The 15,565-nt window shown below is 36.6% G+C and overlaps 1 protein-coding gene and 1 long non-coding RNA gene across 4 annotated transcripts in view; one reads left to right on the top strand and one right to left on the bottom strand.

Annotated features, from left to right (window-relative positions):
• Positions 1 to 2,658, bottom strand: part of SCIN (scinderin) — a 79,643-nt gene extending 76,985 nt beyond the window's left edge. For both annotated transcript variants that reach the window (XM_032643633.1, XM_032643635.1), the window contains exon 1: positions 2,286 to 2,658. In XM_032643633.1, the coding sequence (XP_032499524.1) occupies positions 2,286 to 2,484 (199 nt within the window). In that variant the 5' untranslated portion in view covers positions 2,485 to 2,658. The remainder of the gene's footprint in view (positions 1 to 2,285) is intronic.
• LOC116759637 lies at positions 1,840 to 14,622 on the top strand. 2 transcript variants are annotated; one of them, XR_004351522.1, is made up of 5 exons: positions 1,840 to 2,043; positions 6,081 to 6,124; positions 6,787 to 6,841; positions 12,386 to 12,459; positions 13,955 to 14,622. It is a non-coding gene; the product is annotated as an uncharacterized LOC116759637 (long non-coding RNA). The 2 variants fall into 2 exon arrangements; XR_004351521.1 differs by lacking the exon at positions 1,840 to 2,043 and adding an exon at positions 2,727 to 2,861.
• The last annotated feature ends 943 nt before the right edge of the window (positions 14,623 to 15,565 follow it).

Here is a 15,565-nt window from a genome sequence, read left to right as displayed (position 1 = left end):
TTCCTTTAGTCAGATTTTCTCTTTCCTTGAACCTTCAGCACTCCCACTTGGAACTTTGTCTCAATCTGTCCCTCTGAATAATCCTCATGAATCCACCCGAATTTAGGTCTTAGAGTAGAATACATTGGATGAAATCCAGCTTGCTTCAGGGAACTGAAGTAGGGAGAGCTGCTGAACAGTTCCACCTACAGGTCCTGCTGACTATAATGCGCTAAACTTTCCACGGTTCCCATGATTTTCTCTTGGCACAAGATCCCTCCCAATTCCCCTCATTTTCCTTTCTTTCCATTAAGGCTTCTCTGCTTCCCCATAACCACAGACACGTGGTGTCTCTTTCATAGTGCTCATGACATTTTACCTGGGTTATATCACTTTTTGTTTTATTGCACCTTTGAGATTGTAAAGTTTCAGGAAAGGTTCATAAATCATTCATATGCAAAAATGCTGGGCACACAATGCTGGGCACGTTGAAAGTTGCTGAATTAACTTATTAATTAACACACTATTAAGTTCAATTTTAGTAGACCTTTAAGATCATAAAATGTTTTTGCCCAAAGCATTTTTTATTACATTTTTTGAAACTGGTGAGCACTAAATGAACGGGTTAATTCGAATCTGTAAACCCTACGAAACACAGTGCTTGAAGAACTTACCTGGATAAGGAAGAACCTATAGAATTAAAACAATTGTGTTTAAAGCCCCCTTGGAATCCTCTGACAAAGTCAAACTTAACTGCTGTCTACACAGCATGATATGAAGTTCTTTCACATTTTAATTCACCAAAATGACAGATGTGGTATTTCAGATACTTTTACTCATTCCAGATCCAAGTTCTAAACAGAAAAACCAAGGTAAGGACATTATTATTCTATGTGGCATCATTCATTCATGAACACAAGTTATACATTAAGGTTTCAGTGGGGAGTTTCTTTTAGGGGGTATAAAATATAAGCAAATCACTGTCTGTGATAATAGGAACAGTGACATTACACTAGGAAACCAAAATGAGTTTAGATCGCAGCCTCAGCCTCCTCAAGCAAGCACAACATTTTAATATCAAGTGCTGTAATGAAACAGTGCTGTCTCCCTCTATGGATTTCTCATTTGGAGTGTTTGCTCCGGGTTTTTACTAATATTGAGAACATCACTTAATGTTCTCTACCATTTTGTTTCTTAAAATCTTCCAATGTTAGTGGAAAAAATGACTTTCAGGGACTTCAAAATGTGTATGTGTGTGTGGTTTTGTGTGTTTTCCCCATAGACTCATGAATAAAACTAAAAATAAACACAGTCTAGGGGAGGCAAGCTGATTTTAAAAGAAGGCAATAAGGCTCAGATAATCGGTGCGTTGTTAGACGGGGTGTGCCCACTGGCACAGGATCTCACAGGGAGAGGTTAGACATTCAGGATGTTTACGGGGAAAAGTAGAACACTCAAGGCCCAGTGTCCTGAGAGCCTGGCGCCGGTGAAGCCCAAAATAATTACTACTGACGAAGGAGCTGTTTTGTTCCAAACTGTCTTCTTGTTCAGATACATAAATAATAAATTTAAAACTAATAATAATAATTATTATTATAAAACAACTCATCTAAATACAAACTCTGCCATACAAAGCTATTTACTGATATTGATAAAGCCGCCAGCATCCTGATCAACAGGAATTTCTCCTAGCCAAACCTGCGAGCAGCGCGGGGCAGGCTGGAATCTGATTTAAAGCGGCCCAGAACATTAATCGCCGCAAATAATAGAGAACTCTAAGCTGACGCCCAAGGGCAAAAAATAAAACTAAATAATTTTCTTAAAGGAATTCTCGCCGTCTGCGGCGAATGCCCACAAACTTGTTTGACTTCATCTCCTCGCTGACAGGGGAACCAGGACTGAACCTATCGGAAGGCGAGCCGAACTTGGCCAGCGCCAGGGTGCAGCCGGCGGCCGCCCCGGGCGGGAGGTGGGTTTGGAGACTGGAAGGTGAAAGGGCGTGAAGCGAGAGGAAGCGGCGCCAAAACCCGGGAGATGGACACGACAAAGGTCAAAGCTAGTGAAGTAAGACTGCTCCCGACTTCGCTGAGCCCCGCGTTTGCAGGAGCGGACGCCAGCGGGGAAAAGGTGCCCAGGCCCAACGGGGGGGGGGGGGGGAGGCCCACGGGGGCTCAACCGGCGCGAAGGGTCTCCAGGCCCGTCCGGCTAGCGCTGCCCTGCCCACCAGCCCGCAAATCTCAACCCCCAGCGGCCACGCCCTTCCCCGACCTGGGCGCGCCCGGGCCCGGCCGCCCGCAGTCTCTCACCGAGCCAGAAGTGCAGGCGGTACGTGAAGCCCCGGCTGGCCTGGGTCGTGTGTAGCACCAGGTACGCATCCCCGACGTAGAAGTCACCGTAAGCGCTCTCGGGCACGGCCACCAGCTCTAGTTTCTCGATCCTCCAGACCTGCAGCCCCGCCTGCTTGCCCGCCCGGGCGAACTCCTCGTGGTACAGCCCCTGGGCCATGGCTCGGGCACGCGATGCTCCGGGAAGTTGGCGGGGTACCTCGCTGACCCTGGAGTCGGACTGAACCCAGACTTGCAGGAAGAACCCTGGTCGCAGCGGTTTTATACGGTTTGCTCTGCGGGGGCGGAGCCCCGGGACCCCCAAACGGGAGGGGCTAAGTGCTCAGGCCGGAGTTGCTTTGGAGTAGGCGATCCGTTCTCCTCCGAAGCGTAGCGCCTGGTATCAACCTCCTATGTCCTTCCCCGCAACCCGAAGAAAATCGAATCTCAGAAACCATAAGATCCTAAGGCAACTTGCTGAAACTCCTGGAAATGCCTCCTCCAAGGAAGGACATTTTCCCAGGCAACAGCTGGAGGAGATCAACAATTAAAACTCAGGTTGGCGCATCGTTTAAAAAAAAAAAAAAACTGGCTATCCAGGTAACAGTTAATCAACAACTCCGTCATTTTATCAGCCAGTCTCGCCATTCCCGATGGACAAAGTTTTTCCGTCCTGATCTTCCCTTTGAAAATGCCATGAGAAACAGCATGTCAGGTTTCTTGGGAAGAGTGAAAACCTGGAAGGATAGTGGTCTTACCCGGGGGACAGAGCTCTGTAAGTCCCCAGGGGTTTAGGGAGCTGTGGTTAATTTGCCACCTGCCTCCTTTGGGCAAGAGAGTTTGCTTTTTAAAAAACAACAACAACAACAGCAGTCCTCCTGAGGTGTTCTCAGGCTGGGCTGTTTCTCAGTGTGATATTATGCTTAGCCTGCCTTCTGAGTTAACTGTTACCTGGCTTCAAGGTGCTAATTTTCTCATTGTTTTCCCTACAGCTTTTGCTTTTGCAGCATGGGCAAAGCATTGTAAAATACAGATGGAAGTTTACTCCTTATTTTGCATTCGTTTAACTGAAGCTGATATGGCAAAGGATTTTATTGTTATTGAGAAAGCAAATCGCTCATGATGTAGAGTAAGAAAGCTGGTTTTTATGCACGTCCATTTTCTGTCACTGTTTTCCAAATTACAGAAGTCCCCGGAAGGTAACTAATAACATACAATTTGATTTTTTCCTTAATTAATTTATGTTTTAAAATAGGTATTACATGAGCATGGTAAAAAAATTTCGAAAGTACAGGTGTGCAATAAAAATGTATCTCTCTTTCACCTGCCATCCGGTTGCTTTCCCCAAAGGCAACTGAGTTACCAGTTTCTTAAGTATTTTTCCAGACATATTTGATATTCTTTCATCTACAAGAATACAGATAACAGAGTAATTTTTATTTTCTAACAGAAATGGTAACATACACACTGTTCTGAACCAATGTATCAAAATATCAGTAGCCAGTACTCATAGAGCTGCTTCTTTTTACTGACTACAAGGTATCAAGGTATTCCATCTTTTAAATGTACTATAACTTATTTAATCTGTTCAAGTTCATAGGCATTTAAATTTTGCCTATATTTTGCTAACACAATGTTGCAAACAACACTTCTGAACATACTTTATTATACTCATGAATTATAACTATCAGATAAATTCCTGGAAATACAATTGCTAGAGGAGTTGGAATTCAATGGTTTTGATGACAGTGATGATAATTATGAAACCAGTCACTACCATTTATGTTCTTCTGCAATGATGGGGCATGGCAAATATAGCTTTCATTCACTTCCCCTGTCCATTCTTGGTTCTGTAGTCACCTAACTACAGTAAGCCTCAGGTTCCTCATCTATAAAATGGGAAAATAATAGCTTTCACCTTAAAAGATTGTTATTTGGATTAAATGCGCAAGTGTTTTTGTCTGTTACATAGAAAATGCTCAGTAATTAGGAGCTCTTATTATGCGGTGGTGAGCTTCCTTTTGCTCCTCTAAACCCCTTCTTCATCCTTCTGTTCCTGGCAGTCTTCCCTTAAGACCAGCCTGCATGGGCTAAAGCAACTGGGCTTCAATGCCCTCTAGCTTAGGGTTTGGTTGGAAATCAGAGGGAGAGAGGACAGTAAGGTCAGAGTATTTATTTCCTTGGCTTCCTCCACCAAAGGTCACTACTTTTAAAGACAAATAACTCTATCTGACTTTTCTCTCGTTTGGATTCAGGCAACTGTCCCCTCAGATGCATTATCCCTTTAGGTTTCTCTGTCCTTCTACTTATATATATATAAAACCTCTAAAAAAAAAAATCTCCTGAATTTTTCTGTTTTGTATGTACCATCTGTCATAGGTTGAGATCCTAATTGATAAATACTATTAGCTACGTTCTCTTTTTTTCTTTCTAACACAAACAGTGATAGGTAGGTTTGAGAAGGCTTATTTTATAAATGAGGAAACTGAGGCTTCAGAACTTGTCAAAGATCACCCAGCTAGTGAGTGGCCGAAGGAGAATTCAAGCTCACTGTGTCTAATTCAGAAGCACATATTCTTTACAAAACCTTACTCTTTCGATCCAAATTATTTGGCCTAGATTTGTTCATATAAGTATTCTTTATATTTTCATTTTCCAAATTTGTCCCTAGAGAAGCTTCTAATATGGTATGTCCCATTCAGCACCAGGAAGCTTAGCTTTAACTTTGTGACTGAGCCGTTACATGTCTTGGTTTTATCTATAAAGTGATAATTATTTGTTCTCTTCTTTCTTCTAGGGAAAAAATATGAAAACTGGTGATCTGGACTTAAGATAATTTAAAAATCAGAGTGATCACTTAAGTTCTGTTTCAGTTTTAGTCATAATTCCATTTCTTCTAGTGAAGGAATTCCTTTTAATGAATAAAAATAAAAGGAAATAATTTCTTTTTATTAAAGAAATAAAACGGAACTTTGATGTATAAGTGAAATTCCCTCTTACTTAGGCCGGCAATAGGGTGAGGCAAGTGAGGCACCTGCCTGGGATGGAAAATTTACAAGTGCACTAAAAAGTTCAATAATCAAGATCAATACTATTTTAAGGCAGTATTTTAAAAATCAAAATTAATGCAAAAATATCATGATAAAAATAGCAAAGTTTAAAATACAGAATTGTTAGCAGTGCCAGATGGGGCCATATTGGAAGCTGAGACAAAGGAAAAATACTAAACTTCTTTTACTTAAAATTTTGATATTTTGGTTTATCATTTTTTTTGCATTACTGTGTCTCATTTTTCTTATCTGTGAAATGGGACTACTGACACAAATCCTTGTAAAATTGTCATGAGCATTAAATGGATAAATAAATATAAACCTGGAATAGTCCTGGTATAAACTCAACTGAGATTGATGAATGGTTAAATCACTTCTCCCAATCCAATCTTGTAAGAATAATGTTTCTAAGTCTAAGTCATATACGGACTGCCAATTTCCTATACAAAAAAGGTCTCTAAAACCAGATGCCATTTCCTTTCCATGCCTTTATTTTTCTTTCTGTCTCTCATAACCTAGGTTCTTAAAATTAGATTATTTTCTCCTCTTCATGCAATTATCCATCTATTGAAGTTTTACTATTTCTTTAAGGTTTAACTAAAGATACTCATCTTCATCATCATTATTCTCTTGGATCCATTAAATTTCAGCATCCTCTCTGCTTCCTCTCTCAGCCCAGGTAGAAACAGCTAAGGTGAATAAGGTTTTTTGCTTTTGTTTTTAACAGGAATCTGGAGGTTTGAGGTGTGGAGCCTCATGGTTGAATTCAAGGTAGGTGTTTTTCTAGAATGTTAATGCCCAAGGGGAAATGTTAGATAGTTTAATCCTTGAAATAAATAACAGTGTTAATACTGTAATTAATTCATTGTGCAATTCATTGGAATGAGTTAGTAAAAAAAAAAACAAAAAGTTGGCTTCAGTGGTCTTCATTATCTAAATCATAAAATCTAGAGTTGAGAGGTATCTCATTTTATTTCCATTATTGCATCATGACCACAGAATTGCTGAAATTAAACGTATGTGAAAGACAGGAAGTACACCTTTTTTTCCAAGAGAGGGAAATGCTTCAAGTATTTTATTTATTTGCTTTTCTTTGATTATAAATAATGAAAGAATGTAATTAAAAATACATTTCTTGGGCTTCCCTGGTGGCGTAGTGGTTGACAGTCCACCTGCTGATGCAGGGGACACGGGTTCGTGCCCCAGTCCGGGAAGATCCCACATGCCGTGGAGTGGCTGGGCCCGTGAGCCATGGCCGCTGAGCCTGCACGTCCGGAGCCTGTGCTCTGCAACGGGAGAGGCCACAACAGTGACAGGCCATGGCCACAACAGTGAGAGGCCATGGCGTACCGCAAAAAGAAAAAAAATACATTTCTTTTACTGGTCATCCTGCTAAATTGTATTAACATGTTTGATTTACCAAATGATTTAAGGGTTTAAGCATGGAACCTGAAGTCAGAAGACTTGAGTGGTGTGAAGATTAAAAAGGTAATGTATGTAGAAGCCCTGTGAACACAGTCCATAAATACGGTTACTAATCAGCAAGGGCTCTTAACCCCAGTACTTATCAAAGGCAGGTGATTATTAAAAGTGAAAATGCACTCTAAGGAAGTGTATTTCCATCCCTCCTCTCTATACCAGACAAACAAGAACTTTTAAAAAAGTCACCTTTTTAATTTTAGATCAGCCAGGATCTAGGACTTTTTCTTTCACCAATTAGTTGGTTTAAAATTGCATATAATACTATAACTATAAAGGCATGGTCATGGCTCAATACTACAGTGAAGGTTTTATTGGTCTTGAACGTCTGCTGTTGTGATAATTTATTTCTTGTAAACCTATTTACCACAGCAGATTGACTCAGCACTTTCTTCATAATATTTTTATTATATATAAATCACCTATTATTATTATTACATAGGAAATAGCTAACCCCTGTGAGATTACTGAGAGAAGACATCATCATTACTTTAGGCGTTTACATATTAGAGAATGCATATAACCAAGAGAAGGGTTGAGGATACAACGTCTCACAGAGATTCATGATCTAAAATGATAGTTTTGCTTTAAGATTATGTTTATGCAAATAGAGATCTGAAGATAATCATGGTTTTAAAACTATGATAGGGCTTCCCTGGTGGCGCAGTGGTTGAGAGTCCACCTGCCGATGCAGGGGACACGGGTTCGTGCCCTGGTCCAGGAAGATCCCACATGCCACGGAGCGGCTGGGCCCGTGAGCCATGGCCGCTGAGCCTGTGCATCCGGAGCCTGTGCTCCGCAACGGCAGAGGCCAAAACAGTGAGAGGCCCACGTACCGCAAAAAAAAAAAAAAAAAAAGAATCACCCATAATCCCCACCCCATAGAGATAACCATCATTAGCATTTTGATGCATTTCCTCCCAGTGTCTACATATTTTTAAAATGAAGTATAATTGAACTATATCATCATGTTAGTTCCAGATGTACAACACAGTGATTCAATATTTCTACAAATGATCACCATGATATGTCTAGTTACTATCTGTCACCATACAAAGATATTACAATAGAATTGACTATATTGACTATATTCCCCATGCTGTACATTTCATCCCCATAACTCATTTTTTTGTACTCTTAATCTCCCCCACCTTTTCACTAGTCCAGCCAAACCTTATCCCCTCTGGCAACCACCTGTTTGTTCTCTGTATTTATGAATTTGTTCTGTTCATTTTTTTTAATATTCTACATATAAGTGAAATCATACAGTATTTGTCTTTCTCTGTTTGACTTATTTCACTTAACGTAATACCCTCTAGGTCCATACATACTGTTGCAAGTGACAAGATTTCATTCTTTTTTATGGCTGAGCAATATTCCATTGTGTATACACACACACACACACACACACACACACACACACACACACCACATTTCTTTATCCATTCATCTATCGACAGACATTTAGGTTGCTTCCATAGCTTGGCTATGATGCTTCAGTGAACATAAGCATACATATATTGTTTTGAATCAGTATTTTTTATTTTCTTTGGAAAAATACCCAGAAGTGGAATTGCTGGATCTTATGGCAGTTCTATTTTTAATTTTTAAAATAAATATTGTAAATCAACTAAACCTCCATACTGTTTTCCCACAGTGGCTGTGTAAATCCATTTCCACTAACAGTACACGAAGGTTCTCCTTTCTCCATCTTTACCAATGCTTGTTATTTGTTGTCTTCCTGATAATATCCATTCTGACAGGTATGAGATGATGTCTCATTGTGGTTTTGATTTGCATTTTCTTGATGATTAGTGATGTTGAGCATCTTTTCATGTGTCTGTTGGCCATCTATATGTCTTCTTTGGAAACATGTCTATTAATTTTAACATTAATTTAATCTACTATTTTGGGGACACAGCATAATCTTGGCATTTGGTCATGTCTTGGTTTATAAAAGTCAATATTATTTCAGAATTTTAAAAAATTCTTATTCCTAGATTTTTTATAATTGAATATATGATACATTTGTGTCATATATATATGCACATATACATATGAAACTAAATATATATATATTTAGCTTTTATTTATGTTTGTTGCTATTCTAATAATAGGCTTATCTTCAAAGTTAAAGGAGTAAAAGTTATACAAGTACATCCATAGATGATATGAAAGGATTTGATAATATTTAAAAGTTACGAAAAGTTATATTTAGAATAATATGGAGCAATTGGAAAGTTTTTTATAAAAAGTGAATGAAAGAAAAGTAAAACAAGATACACATTGGTATGTTCATATTTAGCTTTAAATTGTAAATAAACATATATTACTTTGAGTATTTTGTGTGTGCCATGTACTGTTTAAGTGTTTTTACAAGCATTGCCAACCTAATCATACAACGATCATACCAGGTGGGTGCTACTATTATCATCTCCCTTTTCACAAAGGAAAAATGGAGATAGAGATGGGATAAGAAATTTGTCCAAAGTCATATTTGTACTCAGTGCTGAGTTGGCACCTGAACCCAGGCAATCAGAGTGTTGAACTCACCATTTAAACCACAGGAATCATCTCAACATCTACAAGTGTCAATACTAACATATCTAGGTCCTAACCAGGTGAGATAGCCTAATTCATGAAGAATAGTAAATTGAATTGACATGTATTTAGATTTACCTCAGTAAGACTATGGTTTTTTTAATCTTAGAACCAGAGGTAGAGATTGAGAGTTGACAGGACCTTGGGGAATATATATTTCTTGGTTCCAGGAAATGACATAATTTGTAAAAGTAATCTAACTATAGAATAACATGAATATTTTAAAAATCAAAAAATATTCTAAACTAATGTCAAGAAATTTGAATTTCAAAGCAAAATGGGTATATTTCTAGAAAATGTAAAATGCCAAAATTAACAAAAGAAGAAACAGAAAATCTTAATTGACCAATATACGCTAAATAAACAATGCTGCTTAAAAAGCAAAATCTTTTCTTCTGTAAAGTACCAGATCCAAGAAGTTTTATATGTGAGTTTTACCATGTATATCCTCTATTGTATACTAATATATCTGGAAAACAGGAAAAAAGAAAAGCTGCTAAAATTATTTTCATGAAGCAATTACAGCACATAAACCCCAATGAGGGCAGTTCAAGAAAATAAAATTACAGTTTAGTTTCATTTATGAACATTAACACCAATATCAGATCTAAAATTTTATCCAACCAAGTAAAAAGTGAGTTTTGTTTAAAGGAAAAAATAAGATAATCTCAATATATTAAAAACAAATAAAATCCCTTTATGTCAACATTTTTAGAAAACTAGATAGCTAGGAAGAAGGGAACTTTCTTAACCTAATGACATAATAATAAATGACGGCAATAACATATCAAATGGGAACATTTTAGAATGATTTAATTTAAGATTGGAAAAAACTAATAAGAAAAGACAACAGGAACCCCAGTATGTCAGTAATTTTCAAGAGGGTACAGGAAGGTGTGGACAATGAAAGACCAGAAAAAGAAATAGAAGATATTAGGAATTGCTAGAAAGAAACAAAACTCATTATCTGCAGATGATAATCTGAAAATTAAAAGTCTAAGAATCCTACTGACAATCTGATAGAACAAGAAAGTTCAACAAGATTATCAAATGATTAGAATAATGTGATATAAAATAAGATACAAATTCAAAAAATTTTAAATATATAAAATTGCATGTGTCTATGATTTCAGAGTAGAAAAAGATTTCTTAAACAATACCAAAAATAGCATGAAATATAAAGGGAAAAACTGATAGCTACATGGAACTAAAGATATGGTTTTAAAATTGGACAACGAAGACAAAATTAAATGATGGGGGTAGACTGAGTGAAAAATCTTTTCAATTTCTGTAAATAACTAAGGATATCAAGAATATATACAAAAAAAAGAATGCAGAAAGAATAAAGTCAAGGAACTTTATGAAAAAATGCTGTAAAGATATGGAGTCATGTGGCCACTAGATATACAAAGAGTGTTCATTGATTTGGGCCTCGCTATTAATTGAAGGAACTACATAAACAGCCAATATTTGAGTGCTTACAAAGGCCAGCCATTATTCTATGTGCTTTTAAAGTGTAACGGTTCTGTTCTGATCCTTACAGCAACTCTATGAACTAGGCATCATTATTGTCTCATTTTACAAATTAGGAAACCAGGAACAGAAAGTCCCACAAGTAGTAAGTGGGAGAGCTAGCATTTGAGGCAACACTCCTCACCTCTACAACCACTACAACTTTACTGCTCTGTTACACCATTTCATAGCCAGCAGGTTGTTAAAAATTAGAAAGATAACATGAAAGGCTGGCAAGGATGTGGGGAAATAAGAAATCTCATATAATATTTAGAGGGGCAGCTCTAACATGATGTAGCAATCTCGACAGCAATCTGACAGTATTTAGTGAAAACTGTAGGCATATCTTTTGTGCCCCCAAATTCCACTCTTGGATGTGTATTCCAGTGATATTGTTCACAGGTGCACAAAGAGGCATGTACAGTGATGCCCACCAAAGCATATTGTGCTAGAAAGAAGTTGAAGGCAACCTAGAAGTCCAAAAACAGGAAAATATTTTTTAGGCCTAAGTAATGTGTGGTATATGAATATGCAAGAGAGGAATACTAGTGCCAGAGGCAATGATCAGCATGGAAAAGATAGCAGTGTAAGCAGATTTCAAAACTATAAAGTTGAATAGAATAGTAAGAAACAGAATGTGATGCCATTTGTGCCATTAAAAGCATATCTACATTAATAAAATTGAATTTCATGAATGCACACATTGCAAATGACCATGAACCCTGTGGAATGTGGACTGGAAAAGCATACATTAAACTGCATGTGAGTGGGAGCCTGGTGGGGGTAGGAAGGGGACTGATGATGCAGGAAAGAATGAGAAAAATCATGAAATAAAACATAAAAGAGAGAAGGTGCACTGGTTGACAATAAAAACTTGCCAGGAACCAAGGAGTATAATCAATTCAATTCTGTGCACCTGAGATCCAAAATCCCAAAGCAAACAAAATTAAAAAGAGCAACAAAATTTTAAAAATCTACCTATCTATCTATCCATCCACCCATCCCTCCATTCATCCATCTATGTGACAGAGTTTTTTAAAACGTCGGCATATATATATATATCAATATATAAAATTTAGACCTATTATAATAAAAATTATGTAGGGATTTAAAGAATTTCTGAGGTCTAAAGAATAGCACAGAGAGGATTATTGAAGTTGAATGTAGTGATTCTAATTCCATTTTTTCCTGTATGTTCTTTTAGTTTGTGTGACATAAAGAAACATCTTTAACCCAGGAAGTGTTTCACATGAATTTTAAAACCTGGGTTACTAATTTACTATTTTATGACTGTCTGATTTAAGAATGTGTAGAAAAATACTGGTTTCTATGACATGAAATCCTGCACCCTTATAATAACCTATCATTACAAAAACGTTCAAATAATTAAGGATAATATGCTTTATATTGCATTTATGTTGGCCTTTCTTTTTTTTCTAGTTTCAAAACTTATAATGACCCAGAAAATATATTTACTTAATGAATCAAGGAAACTGCAAGAAGGAAACAGCATGGTGAGTACTTAAAGAGAAGGCAGAAAAATGGGGAAAATATTCCCTCCCTTTCAACTACATTCTTTCCAATGGTCTTAATTACTATCCTCTTGCATTTATGGCCTTTATTAAGTATTGCAATATCTAATTATTTAAATAATGGCAAAAATGCAATGTATATATTCCTTAACAATAAGAAGTTAAAAGATAAAAGCATCTCATTCTCATTTAGAGATATAGTAAAATACTTATGAGTAAAACAACACAGAGTCTGGGATTTACCTTTAAGTACACCAGGAAGAAAGTTGGGGAGGGATAGATGAAATGAAATTGGCAAAGTGGTAACAATTGTTGTTGTTGAGTGACGGGAGTTTAGGGGTCCACTACTCTCTTAAGCCAACTTTTGTATAAGATTTAAATTCTTCATCATAAAAAATTTTCCTTAAAAAATTATAAGTTCTGGCTCTGTGTGATTTTAAAAATCATTTTGCTATAATTGCATTCTGAAATATTTACGAAGGGAATAAAGCTCCTAGAGCTGCATGGCTGGACACATTTGGGAAAGCTTATGATGCCAGTCCAAAAGGCCAGCCACATTCAGGATGAAGCACGGCCTGACACACGTCTCCCATTTCCAAAACAACTGGCAGGTGTGGGCTGCTTTTCCACGTGTGCAGAAAGCATTAGCAAGATTTCTTCTTCTCCGAGTTTATGTGGGGCAGCTCCTGTCTACAAACGTTGCTCTCCCTTTCATTGAGCAATTTCAAAATTAAACTGTCAAGTAATGAGTAGTTATTATAATCAAATAACTCTGCAAAGGAAGTTTCATTTTTTGTTTGTTTGCAATTTCCAAAAGACAGTACAGAGAACAGTTGCCCAAAAAGATTGGTGAGTGAAATTGGTTAATGTTATTGACACGGTTTAGACTGATGAGTATTTTGTTTCAGGGAGAATTTTCTACATTAAAATACCTGTTGAAAATTAGTGACATTTATTTTAAAATTCATACTTTAAACATTTTAAATTATGAGTACTAAAATCTGAAGGAGAATGTTGAGAGGCTGATGAGAACTCTGGAGGTTTCTGCCAAGCAGTTTTTCTGATATAACAATATAACTAGTTGGCTTCTTTCCCTTGTCATATCAAGTAAATTAAGCTGATTTTTTAGAGAAGGTTGACATCTTTCAAAAGGTCACCAGGAGGTTAACTTTCTTTTGTCATTTGGATGACCAGGACAGATTTTCAATTTACGTAGCCTTCAACTTTCCCACGTGGGATTATGAGACTAAAAGTGAATCATTTTTGCAGAAAGTACTCTGCCCATCTGCTAAGAAAGTTTTAAAGTTTCATGATGAAATAGAAATAGAAAAAAAAAAAGTTTTAAGTTCTACCTCAATAAAAGAAAAATAGTTTTAAATTTGAATATTTTAACTGTTTCAACCAGTGAAATAATTGAATGTTCTCCTACATTCATTAAAAAATACGGCAGTTACATTTGTTTTTTCTTCTGTCCTAGAAAACGTAGAAAAGGCTTTCTTCAAGTTAAAGAGAAGAATGAAACACCGGTTTGTGCATCAAATTTTGTAGGCAAATGAATATATCAAATACTTGGTAGTTTAGGAGATATAGTTTAGTGTGGTTTTTAGAGTTGGTTTTCCAGTGATAAAATTAGAGAGGAAAAAATGCTTGAAACCCGTTTCCTGCCCTTTTCATGACTGTAGCTCTTATGGGCACTGAGTGTAGTAGTTAGGAATCTGTACTTTGCATTTAAAAACAAAAAACAAAAACCCAACTACCTGGGTTTGATTTCCAGATGCTCCATTTATAAGCCATATGGCCTTTGGCAAATTAGTAACCTCCTCAACCTCCCCAACTATAAAGTGGTGGTGATGAATATATACCGAACATACACGCGCACACACACACACACACACACAGACACACACACACACAGATATATGAAAACAGGCACATTGTTGTAAAGGTTAAATTAGATTGTGCATTAAATATACATAACAAGTAACTAGAACATTTATAGCATATGCTCAATAAACATTCAGTTATTATTTGCACTAGGATGGCATTTACATTTAATTGAAAATATATAGCAATGTAGAGGGTATTATGCTAGCTAAGTGAAATAAGTCAGACAGAAAAAGACAAATACTATATGATTTCACTTATACATGGAACCTAAAAAACAAAACAAATGAACAAACGTAACCAAACAAAAACAGACTCATAGACACAGAGAATAAACAGGTGGTTGCCAGCGGGGGTGGGAGGAGGGGGAACTGGGTGCAGGTAGTCAAAAGGTACAAACTTCCAGTTATAAGATAAATAAGTACTTGGGATGTAATATACAGCATGATAAATATAATTAACCCTGCTGTATGTTACATATGAAAGTTAAAAGAATAAATCCTAAGAGCTCTCATCACAAGGAAAAAATTTTTTTCTATTTATTTATTTTGTATCTATATGAGATTATAGATGTTCACTGAACTTACTGTGTAATCATTTCATGATGTATGTAAGTCAAATCATTATGCTGTACACCTTAAACTTGTACAGTGCTGTATGTCAATTATATCTCAATAAAACTAGAAGAAAAAAATAAATAAACTATATATAGCAATGAATATGTATAACTGGCAAAATAATTGTTTTGAAAAGATGTTTTAGAAACATATTTGTTGTACGAATGAGATAAAAATGCAGCACGGTTGAATGACTCTTAAAAGTTGTCCTAAAATTCCCTGAAAGAGACAAAATTTTTCTCATTGGAAAACTACTTTACTTGTTTTAAACTGCATCTGGTTTGAATGAGATTTGGAAATCGCTGCTCTGTTTTTCTAAAGTAAATGCTGGATAATCTCCACATAATCCTGATGATGGCATCAGTTTTTGTTTTTTTTTTGATAGTCACTTCATTTTTCAAAACTTTCACAAAGAAATATAAGCAGCAGTTTATATCTGGGTCTTTACCGATTGTTAACGCAATTGTTTGACCATTGACAGTAAGCATGTGACTAGGTCCATCGCTAGCTCACCATTGTTGTACAACTGTATGCAAATATTGAACATTTCTTCTCACTGCTTTCAGCTCTTAATTATCAATATTCTC

The sequence above is a fragment of the Phocoena sinus genome, chromosome 9, assembly GCF_008692025.1.
Source record: "Phocoena sinus isolate mPhoSin1 chromosome 9, mPhoSin1.pri, whole genome shotgun sequence".
NCBI classification, from domain to species: domain Eukaryota; kingdom Metazoa; phylum Chordata; class Mammalia; order Artiodactyla; family Phocoenidae; genus Phocoena; species Phocoena sinus.
The sequence above is the reverse complement of the archived record's forward strand: the minus strand, read 5'-3'. Positions and strand labels throughout refer to the sequence as shown.